The 18,993-nt window shown below is 60.7% G+C and overlaps 2 protein-coding genes and 1 long non-coding RNA gene across 21 annotated transcripts in view; 1 reads left to right on the top strand and 2 right to left on the bottom strand.

The window, feature by feature from the left end:
* The window catches only part of PRKCZ (protein kinase C zeta), a 137,473-nt gene extending 132,276 nt beyond the window's left edge, over nucleotides 1-5,197 (top strand). For all 13 annotated transcript variants that reach the window (XM_024355843.2, XM_024355847.3, XM_024355845.2 and 10 more), the window contains 2 exons: nucleotides 4,391-4,506; nucleotides 4,729-5,197. In XM_024355843.2, coding sequence (XP_024211611.1) covers nucleotides 4,391-4,506; nucleotides 4,729-4,816 — 204 coding nt within the window. In that variant the 3' untranslated portion in view covers nucleotides 4,817-5,197. The remainder of the gene's footprint in view (nucleotides 1-4,390; nucleotides 4,507-4,728) is intronic.
* Nucleotides 995-4,193, bottom strand: PRKCZ-AS1 (PRKCZ antisense RNA 1). The gene is made up of 2 exons (XR_002943250.3): nucleotides 3,379-4,193; nucleotides 995-2,622 (listed from the first exon to the last, which is right to left on the bottom strand). It is a non-coding gene; the product is annotated as a PRKCZ antisense RNA 1 (long non-coding RNA).
* Nucleotides 4,282-18,918, bottom strand: FAAP20 (FA core complex associated protein 20). 7 transcript variants are annotated; one of them, XM_063787213.1, is made up of 6 exons: nucleotides 18,584-18,918; nucleotides 17,836-17,971; nucleotides 13,794-13,929; nucleotides 13,435-13,706; nucleotides 12,641-12,771; nucleotides 9,349-9,554 (listed from the first exon to the last, which is right to left on the bottom strand). In XM_063787213.1, the coding sequence occupies exons 1-6, from the start codon at nucleotides 18,816-18,818 to the stop codon at nucleotides 9,550-9,552; spliced, it is 915 nt and encodes a 304-aa protein (XP_063643283.1). In that variant the 5' UTR covers nucleotides 18,819-18,918; the 3' UTR covers nucleotides 9,349-9,549. The 7 variants fall into 7 exon arrangements, with proteins under 7 accessions (XP_016807970.1, XP_063643283.1, XP_016807962.2 ...); XM_063787211.1 differs by lacking the exon at nucleotides 9,349-9,554 and adding an exon at nucleotides 11,715-11,872; XM_016952473.4 differs by lacking the exon at nucleotides 12,641-12,771 and having other exon boundaries at nucleotides 18,584-18,882.
* Nucleotides 18,919-18,993: the final 75 nt, after the last annotated feature.

The following is an 18,993-nucleotide window of genomic DNA, read 5'->3' as shown; positions in this document are numbered from 1 at the left end:
GACTCATCCACAGATGACTCAGATACACCCAGACGACGCGGACGCACGGACGACGTGGACGCACGGACGAGGTGGACGCACGGACGACGTGGACGCACGGACGACGTGGACGCACGGATGACTCATCCACAGATGACTCAGATACACCCAGACGACGCGGACGCACGGACGACGTGGACGCACGGACGAGGTGGACGCACGGGCGAGGTGGACGCACGGGCGACGTGGACGCACGGGCGACGTGGACGCACGGACGAGGTGGACGCACGGACGACGTGGACGCACGGACGACGTGGACGCACGGACGACGTGGACGCACGGACGACGTAGACACACGGATGACTCATCCACAGATGACTCAGATACACCCAGACGACGCGGACGCACGGACGACGTGGACGCACGGACGAGGCGGACGCACGGACGACGCGGACGCGCGGACGCACGGACGAGGCGGACGCACGGACGACGCGGACGCACGGACGACGCGGACGCACGGACGACGCGGACGCACGGCCGACGTGGACGCACGGACGACTCAGATCCACAGATGACTCAAACGCACAGATGACTGGGATGCTCAGATGACCGCTGCTGTGCCGCCACCCCAGGGCTCTCTGGGCGTTTCCTGTGGTTTGGGCACCAGGAGCCTGGGAGTCCCATGCTGCCCCCAGGGCACTACCTCCTGGGCCCAGCCCTGCATCCGGTGGCAGCCCCAGGTGCTCACCGTCATCACCCCAACAGTGCAGGGTGGTCTCAGGGACCTCCTCTCATCATTGCCAAGAACTGGCTCCAGGATGTTTCCATGTGGCCGGCTAGTATGGCCAAAGTGGACCCCGGCGTGCTGTCCCCTTGGACGTCTCCAGGCCCTGCCCAGCACGTGGGGCTCGTCCATCCTGTGCCTGACCATGCTCTGCCATGCGGGGCCTAGCCCAGCCCCCCAGCCCTGCTGCTGCTCCCCACCCCACCCCCGCCACCTCCACCAAGCCACCAGCATCCTGCCTGGCCCTACGGACAGCAGTGTCCTCCTGTGTCCAAAAGCCTCCTCCCCCTCAGCCCCTTCACTCGGGTCTCATTGGGCCCCTCTGTGGCCCCCAGCACACAAGGCACGCGCCCACTATGGGGCCTTTGCACAGCTGTGCCCTCCCCAGGCTCCAGCCCTCACCTCCCCCAGGCTATTTCTCAGATGTCCCTTCAGAACTAGAGCCCTTGGGCCCCCAGCCCCATGGACACAGAACGGGCCCCCTGTTGTATCTCAGGTCACTGCTGTGGTTGCAGCCACAGGGGCAGCACCTGTTACTGCCACAGCGTCTGACCTGGGGCCAGCGTGCATTCAAACGCACTGCTCTGAGAGGCCAGGACGTCCATGGGTTGGGCGCAGGGGGCGGCGGTGGGAAAAGGTGTCAGGCACCATGGGTCCTGACCTGGAGCCCACGTGCCAGCTGCAGAGATGGGCACTGAAGGCTTTTGAGCAAGAGGAGGAGGTAACGCTGGCCCCTGGGGATGCTGTCAGGGAAACTGAGGCAATCTTGAGCCCTCGGAGCAGAGAACGGGCTGGGTCCTGCTCTGTTCCCACCCCTGCTGCTTATTAAACCCTTGTAAAGCAGCACAGGACTAAGGTAGGGAAAGTATTTTAGGAAATGCCCCCTTTTTCACATTGTATCGGCAAGTGTTTCATACAAAGAATACAAGTAACTGATGAATGAAGGGGGCATCTTGTGTCCCCACAACCCTGCTGTGCGCACACCACAGGTGAGCCGTTCTGCCTAAGGGAACAGCCCCGGCCCCTCCCTCCGGCTCCTCCCCAGCACCGTCTCCTCCACCCAGTGGCCTGGCCGTGGATGCTGCCTGTGGCCCAGCTTTGAGACACCGCCCTGACACGTGTCCAGCCTTACGTGGAAGGATTTGTCTGTTTTGTGGCATCCTAGTAGATGCCACGTTAGTAGATGCCATGTTAGTAGAATGGATGTGGGCATTTCTTTGTAAGTTCCCAAAAGCCTATGAGGGTTTTTTCCACGATTCCGTTCCCAGTTTGGCTTTTGTTGTTGTTGTGGCTGTTCTTGGCCACCCTGGGCCCTGCAGTGGAGTGGGGGGGTGCACCTGGGAGCCTCGAGCCGAGGCCCAGCCCCTCCTGCCGTGCATTTTCCTGCCAAGCAGCACCTGAGACTCTGAAGCCGATGCCTATACAGGCAGAAACCTGCCAATTCCAGCTTGAACGACTGGAGGGTCCTGAGGATGGGGGTCCCTGGGGTGCCATCATGGGCAGGGTGCATCTGTTTGGGCATGCTGCCCCCCAGCCGGCGGGCACCGGGGACAGGCACAGCCACACTGGGGGCATTTCTGGTCTTGGAAGCCGCCTTGGCTCTTCCGGAGGGAAGGCGGCTGCTGGGTGCCCTGTGATCCGCCCGCGAGCTGGGCTGTTCGGCTTGGTCTGCAGGGGCTGGGGGGCTGCATTTCTTTTCACCAGCCACACCCACCCGGCCCCATCCTGGCTGGCACCGAAGGGAACAGCGCGCCGTGACATCCTCCCCTCGAGCCTGGTGAATGGTGGTTCCATGAGGCTGGGGTCAGTGGGTGCCTGTTGTGACAGCTGGATTTCAGTGTTGGTACAGGAGCACACACCTAAGGGGCGGGCCAGTGAATGAGCGTGTGAGGGTGGGCTAGAGAACGAGCAAGGGAATGAGAGAGAGTGGGTTAGAGAGTGAGTGAGCCAGTGAATGAGTGAGTGAGCAGGAGTGGGTTAGAGAGCGAGGGAGTGAGTGAATGAGTGGGCTAAAGAGGGCCGGGCGCGGTGGCTCACGCCTGTAATCCCAGCACTTTGGGAGGCCGAGGAGGGCGGATCATCTGAGGTCAGCAGTTCGGGAGCAGCCTGGTCAACATGGTGAAACCCTGCCTCTACTAAAAATACAAAAACAAAATTAGCCGGGCGTGGTGGCGGGCACCTGTACTCCCAGCTACTCAGAAGGCTGAGGCGGGAGAATGGTGTGAACCTGGGAGGTGGAGCTTGCAGTGAGCCGAGATCGTGCCACTGCACTTCAGCCTGGGAGACAGAGCGAGTCTCCGTCTCAAAACAAAAAAAACAAAATTAGCTGGGCATGGTGGTGCATGCCTGTAGTCCCGGCTACTCAGGAGACTGAGGCAGGAGAATAGCTTGAATCAGGGAATCAGAGGTTGCAGTGAGCTGAGATCGCGCCACTGCACTCCAGCCTGGGCAACAGAGCGAGACTCCATCTCAAAAAAAAAAGTGGGCTAGAGAGTGAGTGAGTGAATGAGTGAATGGGAGTGGGTTAGCGAGGGAGTGAGAGGGTGAATGGGAGGTGGATAGAGAGTGAGGGAGTAAGCGAGTGAATGTCTCTTGGTGCTACTGTAACAGAATACCTGAGCGAGCCTGGGTAATTTCTAGGGAGCAGAGTTCTTTCCCAGCTGTGGAGGCTGGGAGTCCAGGGTCATGGTGCCAGTAGGCTTGGTGTCTGGTGAGGCCTGATCTCTGCTTCCAAGATGGCGCCCAAACACTGCATTCCCCGGAGGAGAGAGGGGAGGAAGGCCACGTGTCCACATGGCAGAAGGCAGAGAGGAATCCATGCCCAAGCTGTCTTGACAGCTACAGGAGTTCGTCTGTGAGGGCGGGGCTCCCATCAGGTTCCACCTCTCTACACTGTTGCTCTGGGGAATGAGTTTCTCACTGTGAATCTGGGGGGCACATTCAGACCCTATTGTGGGTGAGTGGGAGAGCATGGCTGTGTCACTGGGACAAGTGGCCATGAGTCAGGGGAACTGAGGGGTTTTCAATGTCCTCACCCGTATGTGTTGTGGCACCTGTGCCAGGCACCAGCGTTCTGCCCTCCCCGGCACAGGCGCATCACCGAGTCCCAGGCCCGCCTGCTGGGCATTTTCCTGCCAAGCAGCACCTGAGATTCTGAAGTCGATGCCTGGATAGGCAGAAATGGGCCGGCAGGAGGCTCCTGACAGACAGGTCTGTGCAGTGCCAGCACAGGCAGGGTGCTGTGGCCAGGTCCTGCACCTTTATGGTCAGGGTTCCAAGACGTCATGAGACGGCTTGTTCAGCCAGTTAGTTGTCGGTGCCCCTCTGAACAAGGACCCCCCCCAGGAAGGGGGTGGCCTCGCATGGGTGGCTGGGGATCCTGCTCCGTCCCACATGTGGCCAGCATGGCCAACACTGGCATTTCTCAGCTCGACGACAATTTTTCTGACTTTGGATATTTTCTAGATTTTGTGTTGTAAGAAAAAACACTTGGCAGTCAAATACTAGGCAGATTGAAATGCTGAGTTTCTTACTGTTTCATTTTGTGATTGAAGTGCATGCAAAACACTCAATCTGGTAGGGATGATGCCCGCGCGGAGCTGACCCTTCTCCTATTGTTTTTCCAAGCTGGAGAAGAAGCAGGCGCTCCCTCCATTCCAGCCACAGATCACGGACGACTACGGTCTGGACAACTTTGACACACAGTTCACCAGCGAGCCCGTGCAGCTGACCCCAGACGATGAGTGAGTCCCACTGGGTGCGGGTCCCTGGAGCACCCCTCGGGCAGCCCCATGGCAGGCCGGCACCTTGGGCAGCTGGTGACCCGGCCTGCCCTTGAGTCCCACCCGCCTGGTGTCATCTCTCCAGTGGGCGTTGGGGGAGGATTCTTATGCGAACGTAACTCCGCTTCCCCCAAGGGAATGAACACACAGTCACCCCCCACCCCCTGCCACCTGTGCCCACAGGGATGCCATAAAGAGGATCGACCAGTCAGAGTTCGAAGGCTTCGAGTATATCAACCCATTATTGCTGTCCACCGAGGAGTCGGTGTGAGGCCGCGTGCGTCTCTGTCGTGGACACGCGTGATTGACCCTTTAACTGTATCCTTAACCACCGCATATGCATGCCAGGCTGGGCACGGCTCCGAGGGCGGCCAGGGACAGACGCTTGCGCCGAGACCGCAGAGGGAAGCGTCAGCGGGCGCTGCTGGGAGCAGAACAGTCCCTCACACCTGGGCCCGGGCAGGCCAGCTTCGTGCTGGAGGAACTTGCTGCTGTGCCTGCGTCGCGGCGGATCCGCGGGGACCCTGCCGAGGGGGCTGTCATGCGGTTTCCAAGGTGCACATTTTCCACGGAAACAGAACTCGATGCACTGACCTGCTCCGCCAGGAAAGTGAGCGTGTAGCGTCCTGAGGAATAAAATGTTCCGATGATGTGGAAGCTCCTCTGATGCCTTTTTTCCGTGAGTGGCGCCTGCCCCACATCTCAGACGCAACCCACACGTGGGGGGCAGCTTAGGAGCCAGCAGGACACAGGTGGGGGCGGGAGTTGAAGTGCCTGTGGGGACACACCGCAATCAAGAATTGTTTCCTAAAAACCCCGGTAAGTTCCTGTTGTTCTTCCTGCAGAGCGTGTCCCAGCCGCTGTGGTCTAGGGTGAAGTGACACCTTAAGCAGATGGCAGCTGGGCCAGCCAGCTCACTGGACCGATGGGGGAAATTGGATCATAGAGATTCTAAAACGTGGCTCACCAAAGCACAGTAGACCAAAAAAGAGAAAAAACTGAACACTAAATCTGCACAAATCATTTCTGACCACACTAAGCAGTGCCTGCACGATGCCTCGTGCGACGCATTTGATTTTTGGAAGATATTTTTGTCTGTCACACAGCACTGAGAGTTAGGGAAAACTAAAAGATGTGCATGTGACGGACCCCAGCCTTAAAGTTGAACGTGATGACCCTACAAACACCCAGAAACACAGGTACTCTTCCCAGTGGCGCGGACCTCCTGCTCCCGGGAACGCACCCGTGCTCTCTGTCCACCCACCCCTCAGGTGAAGGCACAGCTGTCCAGAGCTGAGGCTTCCTAGAGGCAGGTCTGCCAGCTGCCAGGTGTCAGGTGTGGCAGAGCCGTCTTTTGAGCTCCCTGGGAGAGGGGGTCGCGCCACCTCATGCCTCTGAGTGGGGCCTGGTGCACAGGTGTGGAAATTGCCACGCAGCCCTCTTGGCCAGGCGCAGAGACCCCAGGCCTCCATGACTCAGGGGCCGCTCCACCCCATTGTGCGGCTGGTGGCTTGGGGAAGAGATACGGAAAACCCCAAGTTAGGAGGTCTGTGCCGCGCCTTGCCTCAAGGTTATCCCCAGCAGGTGAGCATGGCCCACCCTACACACTCAGGTTTCTCAGGGTGTCGCTCCGTGCCTGGCGCTCAGCACGACATGGTGGATTCACACCCAAGCCCCAGGTGCCAGGACAAGAATGCCAGCGCTGGGCATACTGCCAGCCCATTCCCCCCAGCCCGAGACCCTGGACACCCGCCCCCCCCACCAGCTCAGGCTTCTAGGTGGAATGTGGAGACGGGTTTCAGCCACACTCCCAACCTTAGCTGTTGAGACTCAACTCCAAAGACGGAAAGTTAGAAACCCCAGGGCAGAGTCCAGGAGCCGACCTGGGTCTCACACAGGTGTCCCAGACCAGCGTGGGGATGCCCAGGTGGCCAGGCCCAGCCTGCGGCCGCTGAAGTTACACCTGCCGGGTGAGTAGGGCTGCCGGGACCCCACCTTGAGTGGGAGACCCCCAGTGTATCCCAGAAGTGGTTAACAAGCAAACTGCTTTCCATGAGCCTCCTTGATTTGTTAAATATTGAAGGCACTTACCTAGATACTGCCGTGTTGCCAATAGCGTGCCGGTTACCAGTTTGGCCGTTCTTGTCCACAATGTGTGAGTAATGCTGTGCTCGTCAGAGGGGAGACTTTTATATTCAGTAATTTGTTTTATAAATTAAAGTGAAGGATGTATTGAAGTGTGGTTTGAAAAATCCTGATATTTGCCAATGGCTCTGGTCACGACGGTGTGTCTTTTGGAAGTGGTTCTCGAAAACTCTGGTGACTTGGGGGCTGCACGGTGGGCCTGCATGGGCGCGGTGCAGGGCAACTGCCCATGGAGCCCGCGGCTGGCCGGCTCTCCCGTGGATGACACTCACCCTCGACTGCCAGGGTCATTCAAAGTCTTGCACATCCATTAAAGACTTTAATGGAAATGTTCACATTATTATTTTCATTAAAAGCAGGTGTTTCCAAGAAGCAAAGGTTTCTGAAGCCATTTTCTTTTTTTTTCTTTCTTTTTTTTTTTTTTTGAGACAGAGTATTGCTCTGTAGCCCAGGCTGGAGTGCAGTGGTGAGATCTCGGCTCACTGCAACCTCCACCTCCCGGGTTTAAGCGATTCTCCTGCCTCAGCCTCCCCAGTAGCTGGGATTACAGGCACCTGCCCCACGCCCGGCTAATTTTTGTATTTTTAGTAGAGACGGGGTTTCACCATGTTTGCCAGGCTGGTCTTGAACTCCTGACCTCAGGTGATCCACCTGCCTCAGCCTCCCAAAGTTCTGGGATTACAGGCGTGAGCTACCGCGCCCGGCCTGAAGCCATTTTCTTAAGTAGGCCTATATCAGGGCAGTTTTAGGCTCCCAGCAAAATGAGCAGAAGGTGCAGCCAAGTCCCCATGCCCCTGCCCTGCCCGTCCTGCCCCTGCCCAGCCTCCCCCACCACAGGGCACGCTGCTCACAGCTGCTGGGCCTGCCCTTGTCATTGCCCCACGCCCAGAGTTCCTGCCCAGCTCGCCCAGGGCACCGTCAGTCCCGTGGGTGTGGACAGGCACGTGACAGTGTGGATTCACCACTGTGGGGCCATGCAGAGGAGCCCATGCCCCGGAGACCTCCTGTGCTCCGCCTGTGCCTTCCTAGCCCCTGCACCCTCTTGATGTTTTTGGTCCTCACGGTGTTGCCTTTTCCAGAACACCCTAGGGTTGGAATCACAGTGTGTAGCATTTTCTTTCCCTTAGTGATCTGCATTTATGGCTCCATGTTTTTTGCGGCCTGAGGCCATGATTGAAAGGAAAATACAGACGTCTTGGTGTTCACACCACGTCTGCCCCCAGATCTGTTCCCTCAGCCACCACAAACGGGGGGTCAGAGCTGAGCCCGCAAAGCCCGGCTCTCCAGAACCTGGGGGCTGAACAGCAGTGGACAGGAAGCTCCCTGAAGACGCTGCTTTCTGTGCTCCACTCACACTGTGAGCCCAGGCAGACGGTGGCTGACGGATCTGGGTGAACCAGATGCCCACTGCTGCTGTCCTTCCCCAGAAACTCCGGATTTCAGGAGAAGCTGCCTCAAAACCCCTGGCGAATGATGAGGCCCTGGAGCCCCCGGGGAGTCTCAGCTCCCGCAGCCCTAACAAACGACCACAGACCTGGGGCTTCAACCAGACTCTCTCGGCTCCAGAGGACGGCCCTCTTCTGGCCTGTGTCCCCCACGGTAGAAGGAGCAAGGGAACTCCCCAGGGTCTCCATTATGGGGCACTAATCCCATCGAGAGGCACCGCCCCGACCTCCTGTCCTGGCAGAGTTCTCGCCTTGTGGTGAGGATTTCAACCTAGGGATTGGGGAGTTACAGGCCCGCAGCCCGCAGCACACGGTGGCAGGAGCCTTTCCTTTTCATAACTAGCTGCAGCTGCAAGTTCATTTTGGGGAATTAAAACACCACCGATGGTGGAGCGCGGTGGCTCACGCCTGTAATCCCAGCACTTTGGGAGGCCGAGGCAGGCGGATCACGAGGTCAGGAGATCAAGACCATCCTGGCTAACACGGTGAAACCCCGTTTCTACTGAAAATACAAAAAATTAGCCGGGCGTGGTGGCGGGCGCCTGTAGTCCCAGCTACTCGGGAGGCTGAGGCAGGAGAATGGCGTGAACCCGGAAGGCGGAGCTTGCATTGAGCTGAGATCCCGCCGCTGCACTCCAGCCTGGACGACAGAGCGAGACTCCGTCTCAAAAAAAAAAAAAAAAAAAAGAAAAAACAAAAAGAACGCCACCAGAGGCTGGGGCTGCTGGCTCACGCCTGTAATCCCAGCACTTCAGGAAGCCAAGGCGGGAGGATCGCTTGGGCCCAGGAGTTCGAGACCAGCCTGGGCAACATGGCAAGACCCCCTCCATCTGTACAAAAAATACTAAAAGTAGCTGGGTGTGGTGACGCGCGCCTGTAGTCCCAGCTATTCAGGAGGCTGAGGTGGGAGGATCATCAAGCCCAGGAGTCTGAGGCTGCAATGAGCCGTGATTGCACCACTGCACTCCAGCCTGGGCGGCAGAGCGAGACCCTGTCTCAAACAAACAAACAAACAAACAAACCGTGACTGCACATGAGCTAACCACGCCTGTCCACAAAGTTAGGAAAACGAGCTACCCTCAGCCCGTCCGCTGTCCACAGTGGGGGCGCCAGGGGAAAGGGGTCAGCTTCCCCGCCTGGGGCTGTGTCTGGTTCTGATTGCACCGCAGTGAATCTGCCCTAAACCAAACGTCAGGAAGAAAAGCGGCAGACGTTTCATCACAACACAGAGACAGACAGGAGCCCGCCCTGCTTTAATGCGCATGCGGGGGAGCCGAGAGGCGGGGCTTCTGGCGGGGGAGAGCGTGTCCGGGCGCCGCACTCTGCGCAGGGCTCTTGGATGGCGCTCACCACATCACGTCTTCTGTGCTTTCGGCCAAGCACTGGGCCAGGTGGCTGTCAACATCCAGCTGGGTCAGCCTGCAAGGGAGGGGCCACACTCACTCGGCCACCTCCGCGGCATGCTGGCCGCAGAGAGCACCGTCTGGCCCTCCGGGCCCTCTCTGCTCCTGCCGCTGGAGAGGATCCGGCTGGTCAGAAACAAGGGACGGGGCCACCCCAGGGGCTCATGCACCCGGCAGACCACGGTAACCGCCGGTGGTGTTTCCACACTGTGCCCGTGAGGAGGCCACGCCAGGCCGGAGGTTCTCAGCCAGGCCCCTGCGTCCGAGCTGGGGGTGGGGAAGCTGTGTCTGAACAAGCCCCTCTATGGGATTCTGGCGCCTGCTCAGCTCGACAGCGCGCTCATCGTGGAGCCCGGCAGACAGGCGGCCTGACCCGGAGAAAAGGCAGGACGGCGGGTGGCCTGCCAGGGAGAGCCGCCGCCGCTGCGTCTACAGGAGGCGGAAGAGTAGACATGGCTGGGCGGTGGCTGTGCAGCTCACGTCAGAGAATTGGTGTTTTTGGCGAGGAGGGACCAAGCCTCACCACGGAGAAGGACACCGTCACCGGCGTGCAGGCTGCCAACCTGCCACTCTGGGAGGCCCCACGCGGCCCCTGCACCTCTCAGGAGGGCGCTGGCGCTGGGATGGTGGCTGGCCAGGCAGGGGTGGCAGGAGAAAACCCATCCGAGTCCTGCAGGTCAGCGCCCTGGGCATCCAGTGGGGCCGGGAGGGGTGTCTGAGCGCAGCCACCTTCTATCCCCGGCCTCATGTGGCCCCATCAGCCCAACTGGAGCGGCTGGAAATGACCATCACCAGCCTTGGCCAAGGTGTGGCCCTGGAAGCCAGAACAGTTGACTTCCGGCCATGACTCCCGGAGAGTGCCGTAGCTGGCATGCTCAGCAGAGCTGCCGGGGACGATGTCCCGGGGCTGAGTGGGCGGCTTCAGCCTAGACTTGGGCCTAGATCTTGCTGGAGGCCAAGTGGTCAGTGTCCCATCAGAGTGACCATCCCTCACACGCCACTGCTGGGGGACACACCCCCACTGAGCGGCCAAGTCCACAGGACACGTGTCCCTGTGTCCACCTGTCAGCCACACCGCCCCTCGCTCCCCTACAGCCTCTGCCCTCAGACCAGTCCACGGCACGCTGTTTTACCCTTGGGCTTTGCTGTGTCCCTTCCTTTGGCTCCTGTGCCCCGTCTGTGTGGCCACTGCAACCCTCAAGTCCCCCTCTCCAGACCATAGCTGGACCCCCACTCCCGGGGCTGGCTCCAGCAGCCATCAGCTGCCTTCTCACTCTGGCAGAGCCCACCCAGTGCCTTCTGAAGCCCCCGAGGGTCACTCAGTCTGAGACTTTCCGGCTTCTGCCCATCCTGGGAACCAGCCCCTCCCTCCACAAGCTTTCTCTAAGGTTGCCAGAAGGTGCTAAGATCTGAACCGAGGTCATCTTGTCCCGGGGTTTCCAGGCAGTGTCCCTTGTTTGGGGGCCCTCTGAGATGGCTTCAGACCCCCGCCTGTGGCGGAAGAGCTTTGTCCCGGCCTGATCTGCCCTGTCCGTGACACTTCTGCTCAGTAGCTGAGCAGGCCCTGTGGTGTGGACAGGCCAGCCCGGCTGCAGGACAGTGGGGGCTCAGTCCAGAAGCCTCTGGTGGCTTCTGCGTGTGGGCAGGGGAGCAGGGCTGCAGGGTGGGCTGGCACCTGGCAGCGTGAGGGGCCTCAGGGCTGTTAAAATCCCAATGACCAGCCGGGCGCGGTGGCTCACACCTGTAATCCCAGCACTTTGGGAGGCCAAGACGGGCGGATCACCTGAGATCAGTTCAAGACCAGCCTGACCAACATGGTGAAACCCTGTCTCTACTAAAAATACAAAAATTAGCCGGGTGTGGTGGCGCCTGTAATCCCAGCTACTCGGGAGACTGAGGCAGGAGAATCGCTTGAACCCGGGAGGCAGATGTTGCAGTGAGCCGAGATCATGCCACTGCACTCCAGCCTGGGCGACAGAGCGAGACACCGTCTCGAAAAAAAAAAAAAAAAAATCCCAGTGACCAACCCAGGGCCTCGCCACATCAACAGAGACAAAACGCAGCTCCGGCCCTCAACATCCTCACCCCTCACCAGGTGCCCAGCTTCCCATCCACCCACGTGACCTGCAGGTGTCTGAAAATGCACAAAATGTCCAAATAGGACCACAAGAAGATCTTAAAGACACAAAGAACATTCTACATAGTTTGTCAAATCCAGCATTTGACGGTCCTCTGGGTGACCCGGAGAACACCAAGGCTGTGAGAAATGGGAGGTCTCCCGGCAGCTCCACTCCCCAGACCCGCCTCTGCCAGGGCTCCAGGCTCAGCAGGCGCCTGTGCGGGACAGGGCGACGGTTCAAGACCAAGTCCGGCTGTTAGACCAGACCCTCCAATCCAGGCGGCCTCCCTGCTGGGGTCCTGTGCGGTCAGGAGTCCCAGGGCATCCCAGGGTGGCTGTGCAAACCCTTGTTCCCAAAGATATGGGGCTTGTCCCCCAGCTAGCCTGCCCATGCGGTGGCCACAGCCTCGGGTGAGTTCCGGTTCCAAAGTACCGGCTCTCCCTTACGATCAAGTGTTCGAATGTGCTTGAAGCATTCCAGACACACCAAGGCCTGGACCTGACTTCATTGACGCCTACTTAGGAAAAATCGAGGCAGTCTGCCAAGCTTTCAGCAACTGCTTAAAAAGCTCAAAATGGCAAGTTTTTCCTCGTGAACGTCCTTGTCTTCAGAAGTCTTTTTTTAGACTATCTGGAAAAGCAGGCGATGCAAAGACAAAAGCCCCTCCCCGGGGGGCGGGGGGCAGCACCCTGACAGCAACAAGGATCTCAGAGCTTCAGCCAAGAGCATGGATTTCTCCCCAGGGCTCCCAACAGTACCCTCTGTTCGTGATTCAGGGTCTTACTCTGTCACCCAGGCTGGAGTGCAGTGGTGCAATCATACATCACTACAGCCTCCAATTCCTGGCTCAAGGGAATCCTCCCACTTCAGCCTCCAGAGTAGCTAGGACCACAGGCACGCGCCACCACGCCCAGGCGTGTAAAGATGGGATCTTGCCATGTTGCCCAGGCTGGTCTCAAACTCCTGGGCTCCAGCAACCCACCTGCCTCAGCCTCCCAAAGGGCTGGGATTACAGGCGTGAGCCACCGTGCCCGGCCTTTTCTTTTGTTGTTGTTGTTGTTGGCTGCCAACTTTGGACTCCGGTCCCTTCGCATTCCCGAGCTGTTTTTGCTTCTGGAAGACCAGGGGCATCAGGCATGACTGAAGGACCTGGTCTCCATAAGCTCTGAAACCTGCCGCCCATTAACTCAACCAAAAGTTACAAACCAGCATCATTCACACCACCCCAGCCCCAGTACCTGCTCCGGAGGCCAAGGGCCCAGAGGTCGCCAGACACAAGGCCAGGCACTGGGCAGTTTGGGTTATCTTGTTAGCAAAACTGGGTTCCATTCCCCTTTACTTAAAAAATACATAAAAATATACATTGGGTTTCAAAAATAAGAAAAAGCATCTCCAGACAAAAAAGATGATCTTCATTTTTAAAACCCATGACCCACTCTCGGGAAGGTGTTCCTGTGCTCTGGGCCTGGGGACGCTGGTGCCACCAGATTCCAGGATGGCCAGGTGGACCCGGGGCCAGTGCGCCCAGCCTTCCTTCTGTGCTGTTCTGTGGGCCCCCAGCCTGCCCTGCCCACAGAGCACGGCAAGCAGGTGGACCCCAGACCCGTGACAGAGAGCCACCTGGACATGCCAGGCCACAGCACTGGGCCACCTTTCCAGTGTGAAACAGGGCTTTAAAAGCCAGCGCTGAGCTCGGCCACCTCTTGACCTTCTGAACGGCTGTGGTTTCCAAACACAGATGGACAACCGGGCCGGGCGCAGGGGTGGCCTACTCACCTGGGGGCGAACTCCTTCTGGCACATGGGGCAGCTGCGCAGGGCCGCGGCACCCTCCACAGACGGCTGCTGCTCCACCCTGGGGGCCCTGCAGGGATCAGGTGCCGGGCGCTGGGGCAGGGACCTGGCGGGGGATTCCAGGTGCCCTCCTGCCCCGTGAAGCAGCCGGTAGGAACGGCCCGGGCCCCACAGGTCCGGCGGAAAGGGTGTCCAGGAAAAGGTCTTGGTTCCGACAGTGAAGACTTCAGTGGGCTCCGGGCCGCACCTGGGCTCCTGCAACACAGAGTTGTTGGGCCTTGCCCAGCGGTGGCTCCCGCCCTGGAAACCCCTCCACCGCTACGATGGGCCCGGTGGGCACACCTGTCCTGGGAAGGCGGGCAGTGAAGGCACCTCGTGATCCAGGATCAGCTCCGGGCTCACCGTGCGCAGTAGCTCGGCCCAGAGCCGCTCCCGCTCCTCACCCCCCAGGAGAAACCAGGGGCGGCCGCCAGAAGGCCTGGGGCAGACAGAGGGGGCAGACAGAGAAGGCAGACAGGGGGTACTCAGTAGGGGAAACGCTATGGTGGGGGAGACCCGGGAGGGCCTGGGGCAGAGACAGCGGGGAGATGGGGGGTACTAGAGGGAAATTCGATGGTGCGGGAGGTGGCCGGCAGGGTTGGGGGAAGGGCTGCTGGGGCAGACAGTGCGGAGATGAGGGGTACTGGGGGTGGGGGAGCGGGGTGGGTGGGTGGAAATATGGGGTCCTCAGCGGGATGAGGCGATGGTTGGGGAGATTGCGGAGGGCCTGGGGAAGATAGAGGGTTAGATGGGGGGGTGCTCAGGGGAGACGCGATGATGGGAGAGGCGCGGGAGGGCCTGGGGCGGCGCGGGGGAAGCTCGAGGTGGGGTGGGGGCTCAAGGCGGGCGCTGAATGGCGGCGCGGGGTGGGGCGACGGGCGTGGGGGCCGGGCCCGGGGGCAGGGAGCCCTCCCCACGGGACGAATAGAGCGGGAGGCCCGCGGGGGCGCCGGGAAGCACGTGGGAGCGGGAAAACCGGCCGCGCCCCCGCCCGGCCCCCGGCCTCACCCGCCCGCCGCGGGCGGCCTCCGGCGGCTCAACCCCAGCCGCGGCCTCCGCGCCGCCTCCATCCAAGCCCGCGCCGGGCGGAAGTGAGCGCAAGCCCCGCCCCCGCCCCTCCAGGCCCCGCCCCCGCCCCAGGCCCCTCCTCCAGACCTCTGCAGTGAGGCCGCCCCCCTCCGAGGCAGTCGGAACCCCAGGGGCCCTGATCCCAGCCTGTAGGGAAACTGAGGCCAGGGTTCCTTCGTCCTGCACCGCACAGGGGGGCCTGGCGTGAGGGTGGGGGGCCCAGGTGGGGGAGCCCCGCCCGTGTCCCCTTTCCCGTCCGGGCAGCCCCCGGGCCGGAGCCCCCTCCGTTACCCCGATGGCTGCCCGGCCCGCCCCGGCACCTGCCTCCTCCCGGCTGCACCCAACAGCTCCCGCCCCCGTTTCCGGCTCTGCGGAGCCGCCTCTCCTCCCAGGACCATTCCAGGAGTAAATAAAGCTTGAAATCCGCCGTCGCCACCACCGTTTCTTTACAAAAGGCGGGGAACTCAAGCTCCTTAACCAAGAAACCAGAGGCGAAGTGACAAAGTCCAGGTGACTCACTTGGGCCTCAGGGGCCTGGGCCAGGGGCCTGGGCCAGGGCCCTGGGGGCAGCTGAGGGGCTTTCCTGCCTGGACCCCGGGCTCTGCGACCTCAAAGTCGGCCACGTGGTGGCAGCAGCTGCCCAGGCACCCTGGTGCCACACTTGGCTGTGCCCAGTGCCCCATGGGCCCAGGCCACTTGCCTCTCCCTCGGCCCTGCTGGGCCCTGGAGTGGCTGCCACCCTCACGGAAGGAGTGGGGTCTACAGAGATCAGGGTCAGGGGCCCTCACCAGACGCCACTCGGGGCTCTGGGACTCCTTGGCAGTTTCTGCCCTGCCCAGCCCCAGAAGCTTTGGGGCTATGCTGGGCACCCCTCCTGCAGGGCTCCCTGGCTGTTCCTACCCCTCACCTGGCCCCTCCCAGCCCCCAGTCGTCTGTGCCCTCCCTCCAGAACTCAGCTGTGGAGCCCGGCCCTGAACCCAGGCCACCCGAGTGGCCCACCGTCCTTCAAGGGGCCCCAGCCTGGAGGCCATGGGTTGGTGTTCAGGGAAAGGGTCAGCAGCAGGGCCTGGACTGGGAGGTCCCCCTCTCCCTGCATGAGTGGTTTTCTTCCGCACACGTTCCTGCTCTAGATGCGGGAGGCCCCCAGCAGAACAAGATGGAGGCACCAACCCCCAGGCCCTGCGACTTGAGTGAGCAGATGGAGATGCAGTGCTGAGTGCTGCCCGGGCAGGGGGAGGGGGCCTGGGGGAGCTGCTGCAGGCAGTGTGGTCTCAGGGGGCCCTGTGGGAGGTAGCCTGTGGCTGGGCCTGCTCTCAGGCGAGAGAAGCCCAGCCGTGGGGTCTCCGCAGCCCCACGTCCAGCAAATGGCAGGTGCCAGCTGACCAAGCGCTCTCAGACAGCCAGTGTCCAGGGCTCCCCGACAGTCCTGGCTGCCCTGGCTTCAGCTCCGAGCTTCTGGGTCTTTCCTGGAAATGTCACCATGGTCTGCAGGAGGGCCTTGGGTACTTCCAGGAAGACTGGTCCCAGCCTCCCAAGACAGGAGAAAAGGCCAGGCCCAGCAGCCCATGCCTGTAATTCTAGGACTTGGGGAGGTCCAGGCAGGCAGATTGCTTGAGCCCAGGAGTTTGAGACCAGCCTGGGCAACATGGCAAGACCTTGTCTCTATAAATAAAAAATTAGCTGGGCATGGTGGCATGTGCCTGTGGTCCCACCTACTTGGGTGGCTAAGGTGGGAGGATCACCTGAGCCCAGGGAGGTGGGGGCTGCAGTGAGCCAAGATCGTGCCACTGCACTCTAGACCCCAACTCAAAAAAAAAAAAAAAAAATAGGCCAGGTGTGGTGGCTCAAGCCTGCAATCCCAGCACTTTGGGAGGCCAAGTCGGGAGGATCACTTGAGGCCAGGAGTTTGAGACCAGCCCGGCCAACATGCAGAAACCCCATCTCTACTAAAAATACAAAAATTAGCCGGGCATGGTGGTGCACACCTTTAATCCCAGCTACTTGGGTGGCCGAGGCACGAAAACCACTTGAGCCTAGGAGGCATAGGTTGTGGTGAGCCAAGATCGCACCACTGCACTCCAGCTTGGGCATCACAGCAAGACTCTGTCTCGAAAAACAAAAAAAGACAAAGGAGAAAAGCCCTTGGTGACAAGTGTTTGCTCAGCTCTCTGCACCGTGCTGGGGGTGGGGGGGGGGTGTTCTTGCTCCTTCCTCTCCCTTCCCCACTCTGGCTCCCAACCCCAGGGTTCTGCTGTTGGACCCGGGGGTGGCTCCTGCCTCCTCCTCCTCTACGGCCCCCACATGGTCCAGTGCCCTCCTGCCACGGGACCGGCTGGCCTCCGGATGGGCTCTGAGCCCCTGGGACCCATCTCCTTCCCTGCCTGGGTCCCTTGGGCAGAGCCTGGGAAACTCAGGCCCCTGCCCTGTCCTGGAGGACCATGTGAGGGACACCTGTGTGTGGCTGCTGCCCCAGAACAGGGGCCTTTCTGGGCGGGAGGACCCAGCCCCCACCCCTGGAAAGCCAAACACTAGAGCTTTGCTGGGGTCTTCAGCATCCTTCCAGCCCCTCCCGGCTCCCCCATGCAGGTTCCCTGGCCACTGGGCCCAAGAGGGGCAGAGCCGAGCAGAAGCAGGGTGGGGTCTCGAGTGACCCAGACCCAGGACACCTGCGCTGCCCGGCTGGCGCAGGCTGCTTGGGAAGCTCTCGCTGCGGGTGCCCCAAGGGTAGGAGGCACGGGCCTACAGGGGACCTCAGGGCTGGCTGAGCCTGGCTCCAGCCTGCAGCACTGAAGCTGGGGGGCCCCCATCCCCTTGAGTCTTAGCCACCCCAGTGGGCCTCATTTACCCTTGGCCACCAGGGAAGAGGAGCCAGGGCCCCAGGCCAGTGCCATGGGGCAGAAGGCAGGGCCTCTGGGCCTGGTGCTTTGGGGACGCAGAGGCAGCACAACGTGTCACAGTTGTCCTCCTGGGGGCTCTTCCCCTCCGGTTTATCTGCTGCTCTGGATTAATCTCCCCTCCTCCCATGTCACCACTGGGGAGGGGGCAGTGGGGCAGGCCCCTGTGACCTACAGCCAGGGATAAGTCCACAGAGAAAGGCACTGGGGTGACCTCTGCTCTGGGCACGTGGCGGGTGCCTCCACTTATCAGGAAGCCTGACCCCCAATCCCCTCCCGCCTGACAGCTTCCCGACAGCTGCCTGCCAGCCGAGGGCCTGGAAGGGGACCGGCCACTCAAGACTCTCAAGACAAGGAAGCGTGTTCACCTCCAACAAACATACCTTGTCCTGCCTGTCCTCAAGTTATCAGTACGACACAGCGGTGCTGGTGATGGTGGTGGTGGAGGTTTCAAAGTTGAACCTGATGAAAACGCTCCACTTCTTCGGAGCCATCTGCTGCTGTGGTGACGGAGTTTTGCTTTATTGGAAAATAATTTCTGGTTGGGACTGACACGTGCACAGTGGAAATGAGTTTTTTTCTAAGCCAAAATTCATGTTTACAAAAGAACGTTTCAGCTGTGGGAGTTTGCATCCCAGGCACAGCAGAAGGTGCTCGAGTGGGTGGGGGCATCAGAGCCACCCATCTCCTACTCCCGCACCTGCAGACCGGTGGGCTAGGAGGCCCCTTACCCTCTGTGGCAAAAAAGGACACATTTATGGATGATGAATCAGGCCCCAGCCCACTGAGCTGGTTTCAGAAGCCAGGCTGGCCGTAGGTCAGGGAGCCAGGCCTCTCCAACTCCTTCCACCGCGGAAGAACAAGTGTCCCAGCCACTGGCATCCTCAGAGTCACCCAAATGATCATCTCTGCCCAGCGCTGACACCCTGCAAATCAGGCTAAGACAGCGGTGACGGGCCCTGAGGCTGGCAGGCCTAAGCAGCCCGGTGGCCGTGCACCCTCCCAATTTCCAAGTGAGACCTGTGGCCGACAGGCACCCTGGGCACATGCTGAAGGCACTGGGCTGCCTCCACCCCTTCCCACGTGGCTAAATGGCCCAGCACCCACGCACGGTGCCCTGACAGTGCTCACCTGCTGGCAAGGACAGCCAAAAGGCCCGGGCAGCCTTCTGACGCAGCCAGGAACTGGGCTGTGCTCCACCACACCTGCTGGCCCGTGGATGCCAGGCAGGCACGCCCACCCATAGCCAGATGTGGTGGCATTTATGGGATACGGGAGTGCCAGGCAGACAGGCTGTGAGAGACAGTTGCCTGGGAAACATCGCCAGATCTTTGGGGCAGCAGAGCAGGTGCTCGGGCCCACACATGGGGTGCAAGAGTAGGGGTGTGCCTTGGTGCCCTTGGGCACCGACAGCCTCCTCACAGCCTCAGTGGCGGGGTCATGGCACAGGCCTGCCCCTGACCCCAAGAACCGGAAAGCCAGGAGCAGCTGGGGAGGGCCCTGGCCCGGGAGAGACAGCGGTCCTGTTTCTGAACCCCATC

Source organism: Pan troglodytes, chromosome 1, assembly GCF_028858775.2.
Source record: "Pan troglodytes isolate AG18354 chromosome 1, NHGRI_mPanTro3-v2.0_pri, whole genome shotgun sequence".
Classification (NCBI taxonomy): domain Eukaryota; kingdom Metazoa; phylum Chordata; class Mammalia; order Primates; family Hominidae; genus Pan; species Pan troglodytes.
Note: the sequence above shows the minus strand (reverse complement) of the source record. Positions and strands in the feature narration are given on the sequence as shown.